At 38.2% G+C, this 25,912-nt stretch overlaps 1 protein-coding gene and 1 long non-coding RNA gene across 3 annotated transcripts; one reads left to right on the top strand and one right to left on the bottom strand.

Moving 5' to 3' along the window:
* Positions 1 to 324: 324 nt before the first annotated feature.
* LOC147158458 (uncharacterized) lies at positions 325 to 2,087 on the bottom strand. The gene is made up of 2 exons (XR_015090864.1): positions 1,947 to 2,087; positions 325 to 799 (listed from the first exon to the last, which is right to left on the bottom strand). It is a non-coding gene; the product is annotated as an uncharacterized LOC147158458 (long non-coding RNA).
* Positions 1,293 to 25,885, top strand: efhc1 (EF-hand domain (C-terminal) containing 1). 2 transcript variants are annotated; one of them, XM_086061340.1, is made up of 9 exons: positions 1,293 to 1,524; positions 2,953 to 3,231; positions 6,172 to 6,459; positions 18,762 to 18,911; positions 18,969 to 19,161; positions 21,207 to 21,433; positions 22,625 to 23,000; positions 24,094 to 24,240; positions 24,301 to 25,885. In XM_086061340.1, exons 1-9 carry the CDS (start codon positions 1,459 to 1,461, stop codon positions 24,312 to 24,314), a joined length of 1,740 nt encoding a protein of 579 aa, XP_085917466.1. In that variant the 5' UTR covers positions 1,293 to 1,458; the 3' UTR covers positions 24,315 to 25,885. The 2 variants fall into 2 exon arrangements, with proteins under 2 accessions (XP_085917466.1, XP_085917467.1); XM_086061341.1 differs by lacking the exon at positions 1,293 to 1,524 and adding an exon at positions 2,335 to 2,366.
* The last annotated feature ends 27 nt before the right edge of the window (positions 25,886 to 25,912 follow it).

Here is a 25,912-nt window from a genome sequence, read left to right as displayed (position 1 = left end):
GGATCGCACGCAGGACATATTAGGGTCACCCACATTGGGACAGCCTGTCTAAGCTGTATCATTTTTAGAACATTTCTTGTTTTCATTTCAACATGAACACTGCGATAGCTGACAAACGCAAGATCAAGAAATTATTTCTGTGTTTGGAATAAAATGTTCAAAAATATCACATCTGATATTTTTCATCCATCCATCTCTGTCATGTATCTTCACAGTTGACAAACAACCATTCACACACACATAATTTACATGCTGCACAGACATGGGGATAACATAAATAGTAAGAACAAAAAAAAATACAAAAAAAAGTGAGTCTAAGGCAGGTGTGTTAAGACTCATTTTAATTCAGGGGCCACTTTCACCCAAATTTCATCTCAAGTGGGCCAGATCAGTATAAATAATTACAAGTACATTCTGAAACTATTGACATTTATTATATTGCAGCGTTATCTGAAATGTATTAACAAAAATGAGCTCTTTTTTTTTCATCAAATCTTGAGTAACAACCAAATTTCTGATGTCCTTTAAGTGGTTGTCAATGCGCCCTCCAGTGGACAAAATTAACAACCGTTCATTTTAACTGCCAGATTGGACCGCCAAACGGGGAGGTTCTGGCCTTCGGGCCGTATGTTTGACACGCCTGGTCTAATGAAAGGTATGAAGATTGAAGAAGAAATGAAATCAGTAGAGACGCTTCTGATGACCTCGTGCAACGCAATACTGTACTGTCGTGTAGTCCCAGCCAGCTTCTTTATTTGGTCTTGCTCGCCCCTTGGTGGTCAACCATTGGCTCCACACCCTGCAAAAGACGACACAAACTCCTTCAAATAAAAGCACTTCATTTCTTTTGCCAATGTGGTTTTATCAATATTGTTTTCATGTATGTATTCATAGTTTATTTTTTATTTTAATGATATTATTTTTGTTGCCGTTTCCATGGATACAAGTTATATAACGGCAATGGGTCAAATAATACGTCCTCTTGAAAATACGGACAGTATTTATAACATATTGTGTAATAAATGCAGTTTCTATTCCTATTTATTTGATAATTTGCTAGCTAACGTGACGTTTGGTGACGTCACGCAAAAGGTGACGGTGAGCTTGCTTGTGGGGCTAACGTCAACTTTCTATAAGTAGTATTGCCATGTTTGAAATAAACGTCTTAAATCCTCTAAGGCGTGGCCCCGAAGCTCAGTTTCTCCTCCCAGTCTGACAATGACATCATCTTTGTTTTGGACACACAACAGTGATGGACTGACTTCTTTTAACACAAAATTTGTGCTAGCAAAGGAAGGCTGTTCCAATATTCACAGAAGTCACATCCCGGAAACGAACAAAATAAAAGCGACTTCACGTCGTTTAATGTCGTTGCGATAAACTGCATAAAAATAACAACAAAATCGTGTCATTAAATGTAAACACGACTATTATATCGCTCGGCCACTCGAAGCAACAATGGCACGCAAGTTGGACAACAACGGCTTGCCGTTCTTGCCGGGCTTCTCTTTCCAGGATGTATCGGTAAGCAGACTTTTACACTTATATTTTGTAACATTTCAAACCAGTGTGACCCGTTTTAAGACATCATTCCGTGTACTCTTGCACTATTCTTTTACAAGATTGTTAAATTGGTAATTGTTTAATTGTACAGTCTTCGATTTTATAATATAATGACGATTCTAACCACATATACTACATATTATTGTTGCATTGCAGTTTTGCTCTACGAATGCACAGTGTTTTAATATTTCACATGCCTGAAAAAGGTGAGTGCAAATCAGACCACTTGCATGGGCTAAATATGTATGCAATTGCAATCCGGCTAACAAAATGCTTTTGTAAGTGAATGTGACATCAGCTACGACGGCGTATTAGGGCCACGTATCGCAAATTTGCCACTTTATAAACTCGCAAATTTGCAAGAAAAAAACTCAAAAACTTACGAGAAATACACGTAGCGTACTACTTGACTGTTTGTGCCAATACTTTTCGGTCGGGTTTCCAAATAAGGAGATAGTAATTGCTTTAGCATAGATTAGCCATATGATCTTAAGCATTCGTTCTTTGAACTGTTGTGTACAGCCACTGACCAGCGACAAAGACGCCTCGCTTTGCGCAGGTCCACACCCGGACCATCAAGCGTTTAAGTTAAAATGTATATTTACTTGTACATTTATGTTTCCAGAATTATTATTTACACATTTTTAGTTTTGTTGTTATTGTACAAGTATCTAAATTGATGTGTCGAATCTGCTGCTCATCGTCATTCACTTATCTGTGGTATGCTGGCATCTGATTGGATAGTGGTAGTCAGCTGGTAGGGGATCAGGAAGTGTTGTCGCTCTGGCTGCGGTGAATGACGAGTAAAGTTTTAATTTAAGAATTAATCCGTCTCCATCCTGCCTTTTCATTTTATAAACAGTGTCCCATTAACCACAAACGAATCCTCACATTAGACTATAGCTACGCTACGTGTATTTCTCGTATGTTTCTGAGTTCTTTTCTCGCAAATCTGCCACTATATAAAGTCGCAATTTTTAAAAACAAGAAAAGAAAGAAAAAAAACACGGAAATTTGCGAATTTATAAAGTGCAAATGTTCAAGTTTTTTTCTCGCAATATTGCCCCCGCCCTCTAAAAAATATATATTTCTACGTGGCCCTAATACGGCGTCGTAATCAGCTGATTTCCCCCATCATAAAAACATTTTCTGCTGAGGGTCGTTTGTAGTGTAGTGGTTCACATTGCTCTTGGAAACCTGGTGGGGAGAAGGGCCGCAATTCTAGTACAGTATTAGTGGTTAGCAGTCACAGAAAGTGTAACGTTGGTAGCGTTGTGGTTCACAATGATAATTGGTCCAGAAAATGGATGGAGAATTGCAGTCATTTTATCAGTAGTGTGTGCTTCACATAGCTGACATTTTATTAGCATGTCTCATTTCTCATTCCAGAAAACAGCCTTTCATCGCCCGCAGACTTTGTCCTACTGCCGAGGCCTGGCGCTGGCCCACCCGCCCAAGTTGGGCATCGGGCTGGAGCCTCTCTTAACGCAGCAGATGATGCACGAGGAGCTCAGCGGCATGTCCGGCGACATGCCGGACTTCACTTACGGCTCCTTTGACACTAAGTACATAAAAGACTTGGTGAATTTGTCCTACCACTCAGCGCCAGCGCCCACCCACGCGGAACCTCAGGCTTTCATCCCAGCTTATGTCACTCTTGACAAAAAGGTAGAGTCAATTAAAATTTCTGTTGTGTATAATAAGACGACTGAGCATTTATTTGATATATTTCACGTCCATCTTAAGGATAAACTTGTATGCTCTTTGTTCTCATAATTCAGCGCACTAGTAGAACGACGGTCTTGTATTGGCCTACTAGTAAGCAATTAAATCTTACTGGTAAACTACTAGGGGTGTGCCAAAAAATTGATTCTCATTTAGTACGATTCAGAATAAATTTCAAATGTCCCAAAATCGATTTTACTGTCTTGCCTTTGTCTGTGTGTGCCTTTATTGGGAGCGCTGTTCATGTTGTACTCGGTTTGGCCACTGAGGGGCAGTGTGGTTCCACGCGGTCTAATACACTGTTAAGTTGTAGCCACATTAGAGAGTAGAAGGAAAAAGTCACGATCAAGTTATTCCAATAAAAGTTTGGGGGGGGGGGTTCAGCGTGGAGTCGTTCTTTTGAGTGATAAAAGTAGCGCGCTAATTAGCATTAGCGAGTCAGACTGGAGTAGATCATTACGATTCCTTGCACATCTATAGATTGAAGCAAAAATCATTGTCAATCAAGTAATTTTGAATCAATAATCTTTCTTAATCGAATCGCAGACCCCAAAAAAATCTGAATCGAATCGTGAGACATTCAAAGATTCCTACCCCTATAAACTACTATCAGGCATGTGATTTTTCCGCTAATTCGCGGAATTCCGCTTTTTTTTTATCTCCCCCCCAAAAAAAAAATCCGATTTCGTCTCTCTACAGCATTCCGTTTTAGTGTTTCCGCAACTGAAATGAAACCGATCTTGCGATTGGCGGAAGTCTCCGTGTTGACCAATAAGAGCGCTTGTTATAAAGGCATAGGCGTATGCCATTGTTTGTTGACCAATAAACGCGCTTGTTATAAAGGCACAGGAGTATGCCATTGTTCATTTCTCAGACGTTTTTGCCGGGTGTTTAAAGAAATATCCGTGATCGAACGCAAAGATGCTCCGCGAGTTAAGGAAATTGACAAGATCGTAAAAAACAAGTTTCGATGGGACTGGTTAGAGAAGGATATATCTACAAATGTTGGAAAGAAGACTGTGACGAATTTGTTCAGTGACTTTATTCGGAAGATCGATCGTGCTGGGAAAGCGCTTTGCATTTGGTGCCATGATTCCATTGACGATGGTGGGAGAGGTTTCAAAGCTCTTGAAAGTCACGCAAAGAGCAAAACACACGTGAAAGAACTCCAGTCAAGAACAACAAATTATTCCATCGCTGGAAGTTTCGGTGCCCGAACGAAAACTCCAAAACTTTACGGCCTCCATCCCTTATTGACATCACAATCGGAAGCGGTAATAGAGAGACGTGAACCTGTACCAGTTGCTGACAGAGTCGTGAATTTTGAGGTCGGTGGTAAACGTTTCAAATTAATCGAAATCAAATTTTCGAAAATATTATAACGTAATAAAAATGGTCATAAATATTTAACATGGTTAATCATTGACACAAACTCAAATGAATGCTGCATGTTTGCACTTTTCAGGTTTCAATATGTTGACTATCTTGATGTATGCAGTTACAGAGATGATCTTAGTCAATCCGAATGCATGATTGTGTTTTTACCAGACCTTGCTGCATGAGGTATTTTATGTTTTTGTTATGCATTATGTATTAAATTAAGAATGATTGATTAAATGATTTATTGCATGGTAAATATATATGATGATATTCTCAGTGATAGTTTTTAAAAGCAAAGGCAGTCCAATGTTTTTGAATGTGACTGATTTTGAGTTGACTAAAACTGCAATTTTATATGGGATAGTTCAATATACATTGAAAATTTATGCTGTTGTTTTGTCTATTTCTTTGTCATCTGAGTGCATTGAAAGTACTCAAAAACACGGAAAACCCATGAGCTCTGGACCTAGCTGAGTGCCCGCGGCCCCCAGACCCCCGGCTAAATTTTCAGATAATTTCACTTTGGTCAAATCACATGCCTGTACTATGCTGCTCTAGCAACACTACTAAGCATTTATTCAATATTGTACATTGAGGTGCAATGATTAATCGACAATGAATCGAATATCAAATTAATCGATAATTATTTGTATTGAGACTTTCTTCTTCTTCTAAATCCTCTGAATTTCAGCTTCTCAACACTAAACCTTCTCAGACTCTGGTAGTCCTCCATGGGAGCAAATTGATTACCTTTGTTTTGAATAGAGATGTCCGATACCACTTTTTTTTTAGACCGATACCAGCAGGAATATTCACTGTTGACACTGATACTGAGATCCAATACTTCTACTACTTTTGGCATACAGTATATTTAACACAATGAAAAACAAAGAATTGTGAACAAAGACTTTTCTTTCTGACGTAGATGATGATGCGCAGATATAGCGCCAACTACTGCAGAGGAGGGCTTAATCGGCCTTAAGTATCTGCATCGGGTATCTGCAGCCTCCATGAGTATCCAATACCTTAAAATACGGCTGGTATTGGATACCAATCCAATACCTAATGTCGGTACTCGCCTATCCCAATTTTTGAATCAAAACGATACATTTGCAAACATCTACTTCACTTAAAAAAAACTATGATCAACCTTTTTTCTGCTTTTTTTTGACATATTATGGACTAAACAGAGCAGAAAATGCACAAATGAATTCAGTTACTGCCCTGTCAATTTGAAATAATGTCCTGTTTTTAAATAAAGGGGCGTAACTTACACAATCTTGTTTTAAAATCAAATTCATCAATTTACCAATAGATTAATCGACAATTAGGATAACTTTTATCAGTGAGGCAAATTTCTGCACCGGTTAACATCTGTGTGCTACTAGTGAAGTGGTCCCTAGTAACTAGTAGAATTTTAGAATGTCCCTCATACTAGTAGCACACAGTTGTCGTCTAGTGTGCAATCTTCTCTCACTATAATCTCCACGTCTTTCCTTGCAGGTGCTTTGCTTCAAAGCGTATTTTAAGGAGCAAATCATCAACAGTCGCTTTGAGAAGAGCTGCGTCCGTCACGTGGTCATTTACTACTACCTGGAAGACGACAGCATGAGCATCTCCGAGCCCTGGGTGCCCAATTCCGGGATCCTGCAGGGCCAGCGCATCAAACGCCAATGTCTGCCCAAGCGGGATTCTGGGAAGTATTACCACTGGAAAGACCTCAACCTCTGCATTGACCTGGAAGTGTACGGTGTGAAGTACCACATTGCGCAGTGCGATGCCTTCACCAAGGTACTACAACGACACCGCCACAGATGGCAAATCCAGGTCCAGAAAGGGAAAAACCCTGCCACAGTTTGGCTTTAGCCCCAGGTGCTAGCTAGCTAGCTCTCATGGTTTTTGTCTACTGTTAGAGTAGACAATATTAAGTATTGTACTCTTTGCGTGTTCAATTAACTGAATGGTGAGATCCTGGTGAAGAAGTCCCTTTGCAAAGGTAAATAATTATCAGAAGCTTCTGAGGACAAAAGGCTGATGACACTGAAGCCGTGTTCTATCAGGTTGTCTGTCTCGTCCGACGTGGGGCATCAATACTTATTCAGAAAAGTGGGAGACTAGAAGTCTCCTCCCATCAGCCCACAACACACCCGGCCACAACTCAGCGAATACAAGAGAATCTGTTCCCATGGGTATAAATCAGATTAGAAAAAATACAATAATAATAAGCCTGACTCCCTTCCGACACAGCAGAGACCGGCCCTCCCATTAGATAACGAATGAATAGACAAACCCGTTGCTCTTTCTCATGAAAGTAACACAGACAAGAATACAATTTATTGAGCCTACACTGAGTCAACTAAATCCAAAACGGCTAAAATATAAATTAAAACTAAAAAACAATGTTAATAACTCATCATTCCCTCATTTGAGCTCTTGAGAGCTCAACACATTAAAACATATTTTTTTTTCAATGGTTGTGTGGTAAAAATAATTATCCTTAAAACATCCCTTTAGCAAAAGAGGAGGTAGTTTAGCAATCATATGACATTAAAAAACAATTTGATACATTTAAAAGATTTTTAGTGGAATAAGCATAGCATATGTGAGGCTTAACATAAAATGTTGTTCATTAAAAAGTGTCGCAATGTATCGGCAGACGAATATGTGTTCTTTGAAGCCATCTTGTGATGAAGTTTTGCTGAATGAAAAAAGTGACGCAATAGTTCTTTCTCTTCTTTAAGAATCTGGGGTAGACTACCCAAATTCTTCGATTTGTCACCGGGATTATTCTGCCCGAAAATGTGACTCTTCGTGGAATGATTGCCCAAGAAAAGGCACTTGACTTGATCCGTTGACTGATGTCCTCAAACGGTGTCGAATGATGTCGAAACGGCCGCTCCAGAACGAACACTGGGTCAGCTGACGTGGCTTCCAGGTCGGAGGTGATAAGATTGATGATCATCAGTTGATGAGATAGCCGAGCCTGGCACGTCTCCGGAAGCCTTGTAGACCAGATGTGGAATTTCTCCATCCTTCTTTCTGTGCAGAGAACTGCACAAGATTTCCTCACCAACCCCCTGGGGCCGTTCTCCTGAGTGCAGAAACTTTTCATTTTTAGTTTCTCATAAACTCACATAAATTTTATTTGGAGGAAAAACCCTGATAGTTTTTGTTAGTTGGGATTAGTAAATCTTATTTGGTTAAGATCCGTAGGTCCTGTGCTGTTGGAACAGGAAAATATCTATTTTTGTGACATTAAAATAGAGCCCAGCCTTTGATTGAGTTGAATGACATTCGCTCATTCATTAATATAAGACAGAGCTTGTAAATATTTATTTTTCAAATAGGTTTTGTTCAATAATAGGTAATTTTTTACCACGAATAAATTTGTTCTAAATTTGCATAACTTTGCCTTTCATATCATATATTCTCTTCCCAGAATCCCATGATCGGCCGAATCCTGATGATCCTGGAAAAAGCTCACATATATTCATATTATCTATACTCTTTTGCAAACACTGGGCTCCAAACATTACATTTTTCAAATGTGATTCTGAGATAAAAGATATAATATAATATAATTACCTTCATTCGGCGAATATGCATTATTGTCCTCTTTCTTCAGACTTACTTTGCGATCGATTTCCTCTGGTAGATTTCTTCATATTCAAACTGTGAATTATCCCATTCAAACTCATCCTGCCAATTGGAGTGTAGGCCGATACCCCACAACCTTTTTAATTTTGTTTTTAAGTTTAATTTTAATTTTCTAACTCGTCTACATTGGTTAATTTCTTAAACATAAACTCCCTCATTTGACAAAGATCCACTGATTTTTTCAAACACGTCAAGATAAAGGGAGGATAAAACAGACCTCATAACTCAAAAGACGTCATAAATAACTCAACCCTCTAAATCAGGCTATGAGATAAACAAAAGAGCTACAAAACACTATAAAACAGCATAAGCAGATACAATTTAAGACACAAATATATGATGACTTTGGGGCCATAAAAAATAGAGGTAACCATATTACTCTAATTCTCCTAGAGTCCCGAAAATTACTTAAACTGCCAATCAACCTCACCTCTTTTACAGATTAGTGGGGCTGAGGATAAAATCACACAAAATTCACAAATATCTACCATTTCCTTGATTTAATCAAACTAAAAATTATCTTCAAACTGCTAATCCTTTACATATTAGCGGGGCTCATAAAAATACACAGCACACTAAATATTTCTGGGATTCATAAATCACAGTGCTGTGAGAAAAAAAAATTTTAACCATCAAACTCTTAGTTAGTCTTTTACTTGTTACCACTCATTTTATTCTATTATTTATTTTATACTGTAGCTGCAGCTGGACGAAGTCCAAAAAAGTTCCTCACGGGGAAAATAAAAGTATATCGTATCATATCATATTAATAAAATTCCCATTGTACCAATTCAGAAACTGATTATCCCAAAAATATAGGCAACAATTTAGTAGGCTATAGATTGAAATAAATTTTCTCAATCCCTCATCTCAAATTTACATATGTCGTTTTCAATTTCCTGAAATATCTTGCTATAGATCACAGCTCCCCACTCAACACATTAAAAATGCCCTGCATACACCGTGCAGCACATCTCTGAACAAGGATCACATCCCATTCCGACCACCAACTTTCTTAGTCCAGTCCCCCAGCAGAAGGCAGGACGGCAGCTGTTGTCAATGTTCAGTCCTGGCCAGCAGGGCGGCTGCTGTGGCAGCAATGTTCAGAGCAGGCATTTAGATTTCCTCTGGATGCAAAACAGCCATAGGGGAGAAGTCACTGGAATGAGGCGTATACACAGTCACTGGGCATTGAGGAATTTGAGCATTACGACTGTCTGTAGGCACAGGAGGAGAAAGACTTGTGCTGCGGCGCGAAGCTCTTTGACTCTTTGTCACGTACATCCAAACGTTGGAAATTGCTGTCTGCAATGGCGGACTCGATGACACATAGTCTTTCTGAGAGCTCACCTGACCAAAAAATGCACACTCGTTGATGCAATGCATTAAAAATGCCAGATTGAGGATGTGGGATTATAGCAAGATAGTTCACTTCCTGTTTTCTTAAAAATGTTTCGTAAAAAAAAAAAAAAACACAGCCTCTTTATTTTTTTTATTTTTTTCAATACCCCTTCAAATAGCTACTAGCCATACTTGCAAATACAACGTATAAGCAGCTGGGGCGCATCCCGTTCGCAGTTTGTAATCAGTGAAGGCCATCAAACCCTCATCTGCCTTGGAACTCAAACATCAGTTTCTGAAATGACACACTCAGAGAAAAAACAAATATTAAAAATCATTATCATTATGTCAATTTCAAAAACATTCATAACTCCTTATTCAACTATCTTACTTCCAGCCACAGCTGTACAGATGTAGGCATAATTATATCAACTCAACATAGCTCAAACAAAATGCCATTATTTTATCATTACACTTTATTCATTTGTCCCGAAAAGGGAAAGTTAACAAATTAACCATCGTCATCAATCATTAAAGTGTAAAGACTATTAGCTCAGTCACTAAAAAAAAAATAAAAAAAATAAAACACTAATTTAATATCCTTTTTTCAAAAACTCAACAATATCTTTCAAATACTATTACTTATTTTATATTGTTTATCATTCCTCTCTTACCATTTTGACAAAGAAAAAATCCCATTACGAGGACACATTATGCTCCAACGCACAGCCCCCACCTTTTTTTCTAACCTAGAAACGGGGGGGGGGGGGGGATCTTAACATTATAAATCGCAAAACCTATTTTATCCCATTCCCATTAATAAAACAAACGCCACTATCACAACAGTCACATCTCACACAAAACAACACCAAACTTAGTTAAAATATTGAAGAAAAACAAACAAAATCCCCATATGCACATTTCTCACTCCCAAACCCCCACCTTTCAAAAGCCAGGTCACACACTCAAATGCATACGCACACACTCTTTAGTCATTATAAAATAATAAACGGTGTTATTCTATCAATTCGTCGTCTACAAATCTTATAGCATTTAAACCGCAGTTTTGTACGGTAATTTCAGTAAACGGGTTAACTTCGAACAAACCACCCGTAAACTGCTCCACAAATGCTGGAGTCATTTTAGCATCAAATTCAGCCACTACATCATTACCAACAAAGAAAATACAAAAGTCTGACATACCATTTTGTCCAGCGAAAGCTTTTCATACAATCGATCCATAGTTCATTTTTTCATTGTTCATCGACGCTTTTATTTTTCCGCTGAACCGGAAGCGCATTAAGGACAAACCATTCTGTATCCGGGTCGAAATCGCCTCCATTTTGTTTATAGGCTATTTTTACTTTCGGTTTCAATACAGTGACGTCTCACTTTTAGTATTAATAGTTCAATATGTTAACACATATGGCCACACACAGACACACATAAGAATCACGTGACCTCTCGTTTATACACAGCGGTTACCCAATCCCGTTGAGCTAAACTGTTCTCCATATATTGCAAAATTTTTGCAAGGCGCTTATTTTTTAAAGAAATTGTCACGCGCTGACGAACTCAACCGTGGAACAAAAGGAATTCAAACGGGAATCCTGACCTCAAAACTACATATTGTAGAAGCGCCAAAATTTAAACTAAATCACGTAATCTCTCGATTGCAAATACAGTGATACAAAATCCAATTATCGCTGTAATCAACCTGGACCCCTCAATACTGTTCAATTTCAAACAGGCGCTTTTTCAAAAAACATATTACGTGTAAATGGACGTTCTCAATAAGAGTCATGAGCAAATATCGATATTAGTCCCCAATCGGCCAAACTGCTAAAAAAGCAGAGCGCATACCATAATCTTCAATATATATTATGGTCTAAGGATTCTTCATAGCGTGACGAAAAACAAAACAAATCAAAAAATTAACCGCTATTTCTTCCTGTACAAAAAAAGCTTCATCTCTTTGAGTCTGCATTCACGTCACTTTAAAATGCACCACTCCACGACGTGTTTAGTTCAATATCGTCGGAATTATCAACTCTCTAACGACATCAAACTATAACTTGTTCACACAGATCTCATTTAAAATTTAGACAATTTGGAAGACGAAAAACCAGCTGCAGCGGACCCAAACAGACAGAACCTCCCTACGTGGATTAAAGTCTCCACTTACCGTACTTTATTTATTTAGGCCTAGAAGTTCCGCCCGTCCGTAAACGCCGCAGCTTGTTCCACGTCAGAATAACACCATCCGTTTGGTTCAACGGAGGAGACCATTCGTTATAATTCAGCGTCGGAGGTCACCATTTGTTAGAGTAGACAATATTAAGTATTGTACTCTTTGCGTGTTCAATTAACTGAATGGTGAGATCCTGGTGAAGAAGTCCCTTTGCAAAGGTAAATAATTATCAGAAGCTTCTGAGGACAAAAGGCTGATGACACTGAAGCCGTGTTCTATCAGGTTGTCTGTCTCGTCCGACGTGGGGCATCAATACTTATTCAGAAAAGTGGGAGACTAGAAGTCTCCTCCCATCAGCCCACAACACACCCGGCCACAACTCAGCGAATACAAGAGAATCTGTTCCCATGGGTATAAATCAGATTAGAAAAAATACAATAATAATAAGCCTGACTCCCTTCCGACACAGCAGAGACCGGCCCTCCCATTAGATAACGAATGAATAGACAAACCCGTTGCTCTTTCTCATGAAAGTAACACAGACAAGAATACAATTTATTGAGCCTACACTGAGTCAACTAAATCCAAAACGGCTAAAATATAAATTAAAACTAAAAAACAATGTTAATAACTCATCATTCCCTCATTTGAGCTCTTGAGAGCTCAACACATTAAAACATATTTTTTTTTCAATGGTTGTGTGGTAAAAATAATTATCCTTAAAACATCCCTTTAGCAAAAGAGGAGGTAGTTTAGCAATCATATGACATTAAAAAACAATTTGATACATTTAAAAGATTTTTAGTGGAATAAGCATAGCATATGTGAGGCTTAACATAAAATGTTGTTCATTAAAAAGTGTCGCAATGTATCGGCAGACGAATATGTGTTCTTTGAAGCCATCTTGTGATGAAGTTTTGCTGAATGAAAAAAGTGACGCAATAGTTCTTTCTCTTCTTTAAGAATCTGGGGTAGACTACCCAAATTCTTCGATTTGTCACCGGGATTATTCTGCCCGAAAATGTGACTCTTCGTGGAATGATTGCCCAAGAAAAGGCACTTGACTTGATCCGTTGACTGATGTCCTCAAACGGTGTCGAATGATGTCGAAACGGCCGCTCCAGAACGAACACTGGGTCAGCTGACGTGGCTTCCAGGTCGGAGGTGATAAGATTGATGATCATCAGTTGATGAGATAGCCGAGCCTGGCACGTCTCCGGAAGCCTTGTAGACCAGATGTGGAATTTCTCCATCCTTCTTTCTGTGCAGAGAACTGCACAAGATTTCCTCACCAACCCCCTGGGGCCGTTCTCCTGAGTGCAGAAACTTTTCATTTTTAGTTTCTCATAAACTCACATAAATTTTATTTGGAGGAAAAACCCTGATAGTTTTTGTTAGTTGGGATTAGTAAATCTTATTTGGTTAAGATCCGTAGGTCCTGTGCTGTTGGAACAGGAAAATATCTATTTTTGTGACATTAAAATAGAGCCCAGCCTTTGATTGAGTTGAATGACATTCGCTCATTCATTAATATAAGACAGAGCTTGTAAATATTTATTTTTCAAATAGGTTTTGTTCAATAATAGGTAATTTTTTACCACGAATAAATTTGTTCTAAATTTGCATAACTTTGCCTTTCATATCATATATTCTCTTCCCAGAATCCCATGATCGGCCGAATCCTGATGATCCTGGAAAAAGCTCACATATATTCATATTATCTATACTCTTTTGCAAACACTGGGCTCCAAACATTACATTTTTCAAATGTGATTCTGAGATAAAAGATATAATATAATATAATTACCTTCATTCGGCGAATATGCATTATTGTCCTCTTTCTTCAGACTTACTTTGCGATCGATTTCCTCTGGTAGATTTCTTCATATTCAAACTGTGAATTATCCCATTCAAACTCATCCTGCCAATTGGAGTGTAGGCCGATACCCCACAACCTTTTTAATTTTGTTTTTAAGTTTAATTTTAATTTTCTAACTCGTCTACATTGGTTAATTTCTTAAACATAAACTCCCTCATTTGACAAAGATCCACTGATTTTTTCAAACACGTCAAGATAAAGGGAGGATAAAACAGACCTCATAACTCAAAAGACGTCATAAATAACTCAACCCTCTAAATCAGGCTATGAGATAAACAAAAGAGCTACAAAACACTATAAAACAGCATAAGCAGATACAATTTAAGACACAAATATATGATGACTTTGGGGCCATAAAAAATAGAGGTAACCATATTACTCTAATTCTCCTAGAGTCCCGAAAATTACTTAAACTGCCAATCAACCTCACCTCTTTTACAGATTAGTGGGGCTGAGGATAAAATCACACAAAATTCACAAATATCTACCATTTCCTTGATTTAATCAAACTAAAAATTATCTTCAAACTGCTAATCCTTTACATATTAGCGGGGCTCATAAAAATACACAGCACACTAAATATTTCTGGGATTCATAAATCACAGTGCTGTGAGAAAAAAAAATTTTAACCATCAAACTCTTAGTTAGTCTTTTACTTGTTACCACTCATTTTATTCTATTATTTATTTTATACTGTAGCTGCAGCTGGACGAAGTCCAAAAAAGTTCCTCACGGGGAAAATAAAAGTATATCGTATCATATCATATTAATAAAATTCCCATTGTACCAATTCAGAAACTGATTATCCCAAAAATATAGGCAACAATTTAGTAGGCTATAGATTGAAATAAATTTTCTCAATCCCTCATCTCAAATTTACATATGTCGTTTTCAATTTCCTGAAATATCTTGCTATAGATCACAGCTCCCCACTCAACACATTAAAAATGCCCTGCATACACCGTGCAGCACATCTCTGAACAAGGATCACATCCCATTCCGACCACCAACTTTCTTAGTCCAGTCCCCCAGCAGAAGGCAGGACGGCAGCTGTTGTCAATGTTCAGTCCTGGCCAGCAGGGCGGCTGCTGTGGCAGCAATGTTCAGAGCAGGCATTTAGATTTCCTCTGGATGCAAAACAGCCATAGGGGAGAAGTCACTGGAATGAGGCGTATACACAGTCACTGGGCATTGAGGAATTTGAGCATTACGACTGTCTGTAGGCACAGGAGGAGAAAGACTTGTGCTGCGGCGCGAAGCTCTTTGACTCTTTGTCACGTACATCCAAACGTTGGAAATTGCTGTCTGCAATGGCGGACTCGATGACACATAGTCTTTCTGAGAGCTCACCTGACCAAAAAATGCACACTCGTTGATGCAATGCATTAAAAATGCCAGATTGAGGATGTGGGATTATAGCAAGATAGTTCACTTCCTGTTTTCTTAAAAATGTTTCGTAAAAAAAAAAAAAAACACAGCCTCTTTATTTTTTTTATTTTTTTCAATACCCCTTCAAATAGCTACTAGCCATACTTGCAAATACAACGTATAAGCAGCTGGGGCGCATCCCGTTCGCAGTTTGTAATCAGTGAAGGCCATCAAACCCTCATCTGCCTTGGAACTCAAACATCAGTTTCTGAAATGACACACTCAGAGAAAAAACAAATATTAAAAATCATTATCATTATGTCAATTTCAAAAACATTCATAACTCCTTATTCAACTATCTTACTTCCAGCCACAGCTGTACAGATGTAGGCATAATTATATCAACTCAACATAGCTCAAACAAAATGCCATTATTTTATCATTACACTTTATTCATTTGTCCCGAAAAGGGAAAGTTAACAAATTAACCATCGTCATCAATCATTAAAGTGTAAAGACTATTAGCTCAGTCACTAAAAAAAAAATAAAAAAAATAAAACACTAATTTAATATCCTTTTTTCAAAAACTCAACAATATCTTTCAAATACTATTACTTATTTTATATTGTTTATCATTCCTCTCTTACCATTTTGACAAAGAAAAAATCCCATTACGAGGACACATTATGCTCCAACGCACAGCCCCCACCTTTTTTTCTAACCTAGAAACGGGGGGGGGGGGGGGATCTTAACATTATAAATCGCAAAACCTATTTTATCCCATTCCCATTAATAAAACAAACGCCACTATCACAACAGTCACATCTCACACAAAACAACACCAAACTTAGTTAAAATATTGAAGAAAAACAAACAAAATCCCCATATGCACATTTCTCACTCCCAAACCCCCACCTTTCAAAAGCCAGGTCACACACTCAAATGCATACGCACACACTCTTTAGTCATTATAAAATAATAAACGGTGTTATTCTATCAATTCGTCGTCTACAAATCTTATAGCATTTAAACCGCAGTTTTGTACGGTAATTTCAGTAAACGGGTTAACTTCGAACAAACCACCCGTAAACTGCTCCACAAATGCTGGAGTCATTTTAGCATCAAATTCAGCCACTACATCATTACCAACAAAGAAAATACAAAAGTCTGACATACCATTTTGTCCAGCGAAAGCTTTTCATACAATCGATCCATAGTTCATTTTTTCATTGTTCATCGACGCTTTTATTTTTCCGCTGAACCGGAAGCGCATTAAGGACAAACCATTCTGTATCCGGGTCGAAATCGCCTCCATTTTGTTTATAGGCTATTTTTACTTTCGGTTTCAATACAGTGACGTCTCACTTTTAGTATTAATAGTTCAATATGTTAACACATATGGCCACACACAGACACACATAAGAATCACGTGACCTCTCGTTTATACACAGCGGTTACCCAATCCCGTTGAGCTAAACTGTTCTCCATATATTGCAAAATTTTTGCAAGGCGCTTATTTTTTAAAGAAATTGTCACGCGCTGACGAACTCAACCGTGGAACAAAAGGAATTCAAACGGGAATCCTGACCTCAAAACTACATATTGTAGAAGCGCCAAAATTTAAACTAAATCACGTAATCTCTCGATTGCAAATACAGTGATACAAAATCCAATTATCGCTGTAATCAACCTGGACCCCTCAATACTGTTCAATTTCAAACAGGCGCTTTTTCAAAAAACATATTACGTGTAAATGGACGTTCTCAATAAGAGTCATGAGCAAATATCGATATTAGTCCCCAATCGGCCAAACTGCTAAAAAAGCAGAGCGCATACCATAATCTTCAATATATATTATGGTCTAAGGATTCTTCATAGCGTGACGAAAAACAAAACAAATCAAAAAATTAACCGCTATTTCTTCCTGTACAAAAAAAGCTTCATCTCTTTGAGTCTGCATTCACGTCACTTTAAAATGCACCACTCCACGACGTGTTTAGTTCAATATCGTCGGAATTATCAACTCTCTAACGACATCAAACTATAACTTGTTCACACAGATCTCATTTAAAATTTAGACAATTTGGAAGACGAAAAACCAGCTGCAGCGGACCCAAACAGACAGAACCTCCCTACGTGGATTAAAGTCTCCACTTACCGTACTTTATTTATTTAGGCCTAGAAGTTCCGCCCGTCCGTAAACGCCGCAGCTTGTTCCACGTCAGAATAACACCATCCGTTTGGTTCAACGGAGGAGACCATTCGTTATAATTCAGCGTCGGAGGTCACCATTTGTTAGAGTAGACAATATTAAGTATTGTACTCTTTGCGTGTTCAATTAACTGAATGGTGAGATCCTGGTGAAGAAGTCCCTTTGCAAAGGTAAATAATTATCAGAAGCTTCTGAGGACAAAAGGCTGATGACACTGAAGCCGTGTTCTATCAGGTTGTCTGTCTCGTCCGACGTGGGGCATCAATACTTATTCAGAAAAGTGGGAGACTAGAAGTCTCCTCCCATCAGCCCACAACACACCCGGCCACAACTCAGCGAATACAAGAGAATCTGTTCCCATGGGTATAAATCAGATTAGAAAAAATACAATAATAATAAGCCTGACTCCCTTCCGACACAGCAGAGACCGGCCCTCCCATTAGATAACGAATGAATAGACAAACCCGTTGCTCTTTCTCATGAAAGTAACACAGACAAGAATACAATTCATTGAGCCTACACTGAGTCAACTAAATCCAAAACGGCTAAAATATAAATTAAAACTAAAAACCAATGTTAATAACTCATCACTACCTACTAGGGAGCTAGCTAGTTAACATCAGGGGCTAAAGGGAAATTGTGGCAGGGTTTTTACTTTCATGTGCGAGCTAGCAAGCTCCCTAGCTAGCTCCCATGGTGCTCGTTTACCTGCTAAGGAGCTAGCTAGCTAGCTAACTAGCATCAGGGGCTAAAGGGAAATTGTGGCAGGGTTTTTACTTTCAGGTGCTAGCTAGCTGGGTTCCTAGCTAGCCCCCATGGTGCTTGTTTACCTGCTAGGAGGCTAGCTAGCTAGTATCAGGGGCTTAAGCCAAATTGTGGTAGGGTTTTTACTTTCAGGTGCTAGCTAGCATGCTCCCTAGCTAGCTCCCATGGTGCTTGGTTTACCTGATAGGGAACTAGCTTGCTAGCCAGCTAACATCAGGAGCTAAAGCCAAACTGGCAGGGTTTTTACTTTCAGGTGCTAGCTAGCTAGCTAGCTCCTATGGTGCTCATATGCCTGCTAGGGAGCTAGCTAGCATCAGCGGCTAAAGGGAAATTGTGACAGGGTTTTTACTTTCAGATGCTAGCTAGCTAGGTCCCTAGCTAGCTCCCTCGGTGCTTGTTTACCTGCTGGGGAGCTAGCTAGCTAGCATCAGGGGCTAAAGCCAAATTGTGGTCGGGGTTTCAGGTGCTAGCTAGCTTGGCCCCTAGCTAGCTCCCATGGTGCTTGTTTACCTGCTAGGGAGCTAGCTAGCTACCTAGCTAGCTAGCATCAGGGGCTAAAGCCAAACGGTGGCAGGGTTTTTACTTTCTGTACCTGGATTTGCCACCTCTGTACGCCGCGGGTATCGGCATCTCCGGTGTATGGATATGCAACCGTGACCTCCCGTCTACTTGATCCGTAGGACTTTATGGAGCGTCAGGGAATTATTCTCAATGCGCCTGAGGAAATGCCGGCAGATGTTTACCTCCAGGGGCGGTACAAACCTCCGCCGACCTACACGACACCCTCAGAATTCGACAGCAGATATCAGTTTCTACACATGGATCGGAAGGTACATATACATGTCCTCTATGATGAACAGGAGTTCACCGTAAACATTTCCCCTCAGGTACTGCGTTACTTTGCCCTGTGGGACGATTCTGAGTCTGAGCTGGGCGAAATCTTGCCCGTTACCATCCACTACTTCCTGGTGGACGACACGGTGGAGATCAAGGAGGACCACAAGCCCAACAGCGGACGCTATCCTTTCCCGGTGATGATGCAGCGGCTGAGGATACCCAAGAAAATGAAGGCGGGTCACGGTAAGACGAAGATGCTAACGTCACGTGTCCGAAAAGCGGTTCCGTTTAGCTCGCACACTAAAAACAGTTGTGTCAAAAGTAGCCCAATTATGGATCAATTATGGGTTATGGGTCAATTTGAGTTTCTGGATTTTATACAAAATGATGCAATTTTTTGACTCGAGTAAAAGATCTGACCAATATTTATCAGTTGTTTTATACTGAAAGCCCCCATTTCTTGACCCAAGTAGAGGATCGGTCCATTTTTGACCCATAGTTGGGTTATTTTTCTGGAGAAGTACTATGCGAAATATGAAAAACTGCTAAATTAATGTAATGATAATTACTGCAATACTGGTCATATAAATGAGTGCTGTCACTATCGAACATTTTTAGGATTGATTAATATAAATCGATTATTCAATTAATTGACTAATAGAATTCATTTAAATTTTGCATTAAAATGTATTACAAAAGCATTTTTTTCTATGATTACTGTTTTTTAACCAGTTATTGATGTTTACGTCGTACTTCATATTCGTATAGTGATTTTAACTCATTGACTCCCAGCCATTTTTACTGAAGCAACCCCCTTCGCTCCCGCCTGTTTTACTGGATTTTGACTGATTCTGCAAAGCCCACAGAATATTGTGTTCTATTGCTATAAAATCATGGAACCTACCAAAAGAAAGATTAGAGTCTCTTCTTCTATCAGGAAAAAAAAGTATATTTCTATCTGTTTTAGTTTTGCGGCAATTAGCATTAGAATATAGTTAAGTTTCCTCATTATTCACAAACCTATTGAAAACACTGGCAAAACGAGCTGTTTGCAACATGGCCCTGGTTGATCTCTTATACTCTGCCGCCACCTGCTGGCCGTTTCTGTAATAACTACCATTTCTTCAACCATTCTCTGTAGTTGAGAGGCTGCATCAAAGCCTATATGCTCTAGCATTAAAAAATAATAACATGAAACGTATAAATACGTCTCTGGGAAACCTAAAACATTTAAAATTGAACGTATTTATACGTTTTTGGGAGCAAATTAGTTTAAAAAAGGGGGGGTGATCATTGTTTCCCAAAGTAAAAACAGATATTTGCAAATGTCTTATCTAGATTAAACACAGAAGATAGTCCTCTTTTATGAAGGACTACAGAAATCAGTGAACAAATACTGTTGATATGCTGAAATCAGGATTTGGACAATTTCAAATAAAGAAATGGTTCCAAACGATTACTCGCTTATGAAAATACTTGTCGATCAATTTGATTATCGATTAAATTGTGTGACGATTCTCCGCATCACTTGCAGCTGTTGTTTTTTGGCACTACAGCACCAATGGCACACTTGCATTATGTAAAAAGTCCCTGCACTTAAGTTAGGGTGACCATATTTTGATTTCCAAAAACGAGGACATGAAATACTTAAACAATATTCAACGCTCACTTAAAGATGCCATGCATTATAACTATTTTAACGCATGCCTTCTCTGTATGGGTAGAAAATAAAACAACAAAAACTCTTTTGAAGTCTTACTTGACAAAACACTAAATAATGACTTAATGTTCTAAGTGTTCTTGTTCTCATGATCAACCTTTTTTTAAATTTTAAATTTGTTTTTATTTTATTAAAAAATTTTATGGGGAAGGAGGGGATTGAACCTGTGCCATCTGGTTTGTGTGTGTAGAGCCTTACCAGTAAACTAAGCTGCTGGACCACAAATGCAGCTCAGGACTGTATGTGGGGTACATGAACTGCTGACTACTTATTTTTTTTAATATATATATACCTTTTATTTTATTTTTTTCAAGAAAAAAAAAACATGTACCCGGCAAAAGAGGACATTTGGTCACCTTAACTTATGTGTCATGTCCTCAATGTTCTTTTTTTTTTTTATTGACATACTTGAGTGGTTCATACTACCGTAGACAAATTGCGTTTTTACAAACAACTTGGCCCATGAAGCGGATTTTGATTCTGGACAGTGTGTTCAAATGCAGTATCAAACCGAAACAATGCCCCAAGTTATAGCTTCATCTTAGCTTGCCGTCTTTTGTCTTTCCAGAGAACTTCCCGAGCTGTGTTATGGAGGATACGGTTGAGGAAGTGGAAGAGTTCTTCTCCCCGCAAGACTTCCAAGTCGGCGAAATGATGACAATATTGGGACGGCGTTTCCTGCTGTACGACTGCGACGGCTTCACCAAAGAATACTACCAAGCACACCACCCCGAGATCGAAATCAGAAGCATCGAAGTACCCAAGAAGATGGGCAAGTTTGAGGGCATGAAAAAGGTGAGATTTATAGTAGGGGTGTCGAAATTAGTGTGTTAATTTCAAGTTCCTATAACGCCACTAATTATTTTAACGCGCGATTAATGACGCGCCTTACTACCTTCCAGTCGCAACACAGCAGACACGTCCTCGTCAAAATTTAGCAGTAATAAACTTAATAATGTATATATTTGTGGAGAATGGGGTCAAAGTTGTATTGTACAATTTTAAAAATGTGCAGAATTTCACAAGTTACTTCATGTTAAAGATTAGATAGCTCTTAATATGAAAAGAAAAATGCATTGAGCTGTCACCAATGTCTTACAAATGCAAGTATGCCATCTAGTGGCAGAAAAATGACCTCAGCACAAATTAATATCATACAGTGCATTTTTAATTTAAACTCAATTTTATGAATCTTATGAAATTGCGATATCAATGACTAAAAGCCAACTTCTATTAGTTTAACTTTTTTTCTCTCACTTTTATGTTAAAGAGATACTTGACTCATTGAGCCATTTTCAACAATAAGGAGATATTTTGTCTATAATTAATGATAACTTCATAATATTTAATTTTAAATTTTAACTCAATTCTTATGAAATTACACTCTAAAAAGAAAATTGTTAAATCAGCTTAAGTTTAAAAACTGAATTGTTGACCAACTTAAAAAAAAATCGCTTCAAGTGGTAACACACGATTGAATTAATCGAAAGTGAATATCTTAAGTTTAATGAACATTAAACTTAAGATATTCACTTTGGATTAATTAATTTAATTGTGTGATACCACTTGAAGCAATTTTTTAAAAAGTTGGTCAACAATTGAATTTGTCATCTTAAATTGGTTCAGCATTTCTCTTTTTAGAGTGTAATTTCCTAATAATTAATCAAATTGAAGATGTACTGTACTGTAAAAAAAATAAGTTTTTGTGTACTGTATCAATCACTAATACAATTACATTTTTTCCACTTTTATATTTATAAGAGTGTGAAAACTTAAAAACAAATATTAATATTGTACATTTAGAACAGATATAAAGTTTTCGATTCATCGTGACACCCCTAATTTATAGTAATCATGTGGTATTTGCAAGAGGATCACGTCCGAGCAGGAGTACCACCAAAACGTCACAAACTACGATCCCAAAACAGCTTCGTTGTATAAAAGCGCTTCTGATCCATGTTTTTTTTTTTTTCGCCACATTTCCAGGAGATTCCTCCCTACAATGGCTTCGGATCGCTGGAAGATTCTCTCCAGAGTTGTTTATCTCTACTCCCCTTACCTCCCAGAAAGAACGTGGTGAAAATGCTGGAGAACGAACACAAAGTGCTGCGTTACAGCGCCCGACTGGTGACGCCCAAGAGCGCACCCGAGGCCCAGAGACGCAAAGACGCGGAACGACTTTTCATTTTGTCATATTACCTGTCCGACGACAGCGTCAGTATTTACGAGAATCCCAAGCACAACTCCGGTTTCAAGGGCGGACAGTTCTTGAAAAGGACACGTGTTCCCAAGCCGGACACGTCTGTGGACAATCCCGACTTCTACTCACCGTCAGATTTCTCAATTGGATCCGTTTTGCAAGGTGAGTGCCTATTTTAAATCTTTCACTGCCAATGACGGCGAAAGACGTCAAAGGTACGTTCCCAAAGACGTCCACTCGAGGGCGCTCTACCAATAAAACCTAGTGACGTTAACGGTGCAACAGATCATCATTGATCTGAGGTCGGTTCGGATCAGGCCCCATGGTTCGGATCGCGCGCGATCCGCGGTTTGGATGGTGGGGATGGAAAAACAACAACAACAGTGCGCATTCACAATGGACACCATTCTGAGATGTGAAAGAAATTGAAACATACTCTAACTTCAAAATAAAGTATGCCAAATGCAGTGTTACATTGACGGCAATGCACACTTTTACTTTGAAGTTGGCCCACGTTGTGGCGCGACGGCTAGCTTGACTTCCCTTTTAGACGTTTCAGCTTTCTTTATCGCAGTTTTGATCGACATTGTAGTTGCGACCAACATCAACACACAACGCTATCTCAAACTCGTATTCAAGCGCTAAGAAACCGCTAATTAATGACGCCGTCATCGTATGATATGGCAGAAGTCTACGAGGTAAGTGGCTAGTGGCTAGCTGTTAGCATGACCAACGAGTATCTGGCTGGTAGCTGTAAGTGAGTTTGACAGCTGGTACTGGTACCTTAAATTGCACTTTGAGGTATTTTCAGAATAATAAAAAATATATATATATATATATATATATATAAAATATATATATAAAAAATATATATATATAAAAAAATAGAACTTCCTGTATTTTATAAAACACTTTTGCCTATTAAAAAAAACAATATTCAACTCAAAATGTAAAACATAGCCGTTAATATTTTAGGAATACAACTTTAAGCCATTAATACTTTATATTACACATGTAAAAAAAAAAAATACAAAATTCTGCCTCATATTGCACTTAAAGTTGTGTTTTTAAATCCTAAAGGGCTATATTAGAAATTTTGATATATATTTTTTGAATTAATGGGAAAAAGTGTTTTTCCAAATAAATGAAGACTAAGTATTTAGCTTTTCTTTTTTTTTCTTTTTTGCTGATCCGATCCGAGACATTTGTGATCCGTTGCACCACTAACTAATGTATTTTATTTCTTGACTTGTAGTTTTTGGCCACCGCTTCACCTTGGTTGACGCTGACCTTTACGTTCTAAACTACATGGAGAACAACCCCGGCTTTATTCCCTTGAAGACACTTGAAACATTACGCCAGAAGCTGAAGTCCGAAACCACTGAGACAGTAGAACAAAAAGGTACATTTGAGCGATGACCGAAATTTTGCGTTGAGCTTTAACTGCGTGTATCTTTTGCAGAGCCACCCTCGTGATGTCACACCCTCCGCCTCATATTACCTTTGTGCTTCGGACCAGGACTGAAGAGACTGGGGGGTGCTTCTTCACTAAAGACTTGGATTTAGTATTTGACTGGTTTTATATGAAGGGGGATCAGGGCCTCACTGAGAACTCGAATAAGGATGAAACATGGTGCACATTGAAGAGGATCTTCATAAGATGTACTATTCTCCGAACATTATGATGTTTTGCTCATAATAGTGTCATTTTTTTTTGGTCATAACCATATGACTTTATTCTCGTAGCCACACACACTCTAAAACCAGTTGGGTCAAAAACAACCCAACTATGGGTCAGATATGTACCAATCCTCTACTTGGGTCAATTTGACCCAACTTTGAGTCAAAAAATGGGTCTATTAATGTAAAACAACTCGTAAAAATATTGGTCAGATCCTTTGTCAAAAAATTGGGTCATTTTGTATAGAACAACCCAGAAAGTTGGGTCAAATTGACCCATAAAGTGGATCGGCCCATTTTTTTTATCCACAATTGGGTTACTTTTGACACAACTGTTTTTAGAGTGCATTATTTATTCTCTGAGCATTTGTGACATTCAAGACCAACACAGCAAAAACTGCAGTGTTGAAATTTCTGGGTTATATTTTAGGGAGTTGATTGAACCCCTTAAGTGTAATTTTAACATTTTCAGAGTTAAATGATGTCCAGAGTAGGTGTTATTTTACAGAGTTGGTCACCTTGGGTTAATAACGCTTTCAAAAGTGTTTTAACTTGGGGTGTGAACTGCCGAGTACCAGGCGATTCGATCCATATCACGATTCATCGGTCACGATTCGATTAATCCCGATACGAATCACTATAAATTGATTATTGAGATTTTTTTTTTTTTAAACTCACATTTAGAAAATACTAATCAGTAAACATATACACTGTAAGATTTGTAGAACAAATTATTTATCTGAAACTTCAGGCTTTTAACAATCTGTTGCAATCCGTTTTGTTTGAGCAGCATTGAAATAAAATATTATGGCTTAATGTTCCATTAATATAACATTCTACCATGCTTAACGTGTGAACCCTAACCCCAAGTAAGATGTTTTGTTGAATATTTACATTAAAAAAAGTGATGTTTAAACATCGATTCGGCCGCATATCGAATCGATTCGAGAATTGCGCGCTGTAATATCGCGATATTGCCAAATCAATTTTTTTTTTAACACCCCGAGTTTTAACTATATTTAGTTATACACTGTTGAAGTGTTACATTTAACTCTGTAGGTGTTGACTTAACGTTGCCAATTTTGCTGTGAAGACGTCACAGCCTTGAAGAGGCTCTCATATGTGATGTTGCTTCGTGCCTAAGTTTGAAGGTTCCAATTCTAGATCATTCTTTTTGCACTATTGCCATTTTCACAAAAAGTATGGTTAAGATTTGAAAATGCTGCCGGAGATTAAATGTTGCAAGTCTTGTACATGTACTGTTTGTATAGAGATTAGCTTATTTCTTTTTTTTTTGGGCACTTAACATCAAAATCGAGAGCACATGCAGTTATTTGCCAGGCTTATATAACATTTCTGTGTGCATTTTCCAGAGAAGTAAAAAAATAACTGAC

The sequence above is a fragment of the Leptonotus elevatus genome, chromosome 18 (genome assembly GCF_054856555.1).
Source record: "Leptonotus elevatus isolate MCC_2025b chromosome 18, RoL_Lele_1.0, whole genome shotgun sequence".
In the NCBI taxonomy this organism is placed as follows: Eukaryota; Metazoa; Chordata; class Actinopteri; order Syngnathiformes; family Syngnathidae; genus Leptonotus; species Leptonotus elevatus.
The sequence above is the reverse complement of the archived record's forward strand: the minus strand, read 5'-3'. Positions and strand labels throughout refer to the sequence as shown.

What these genes read in the sequence shown, in the direction of transcription:
- efhc1 (XM_086061340.1), top strand. Translation starts at nt 1,459, where the DNA reads ATGGCACGCAAGTTGGACAACAACGGCTTGCCGTTCTTGCCGGGCTTC. An exon ending in ATGTCACTCTTGACAAAAAG is followed by an intron (nt 3,232 to 6,171) that starts GTAGAGTCAATT and finishes CTTTCCTTGCAG; the next exon opens with GTGCTTTGCTTCAAAGCGTA. An exon ending in GAAAATGAAGGCGGGTCACG is followed by an intron (nt 19,162 to 21,206) that starts GTAAGACGAAGA and finishes TTGTCTTTCCAG; the next exon opens with AGAACTTCCCGAGCTGTGTT.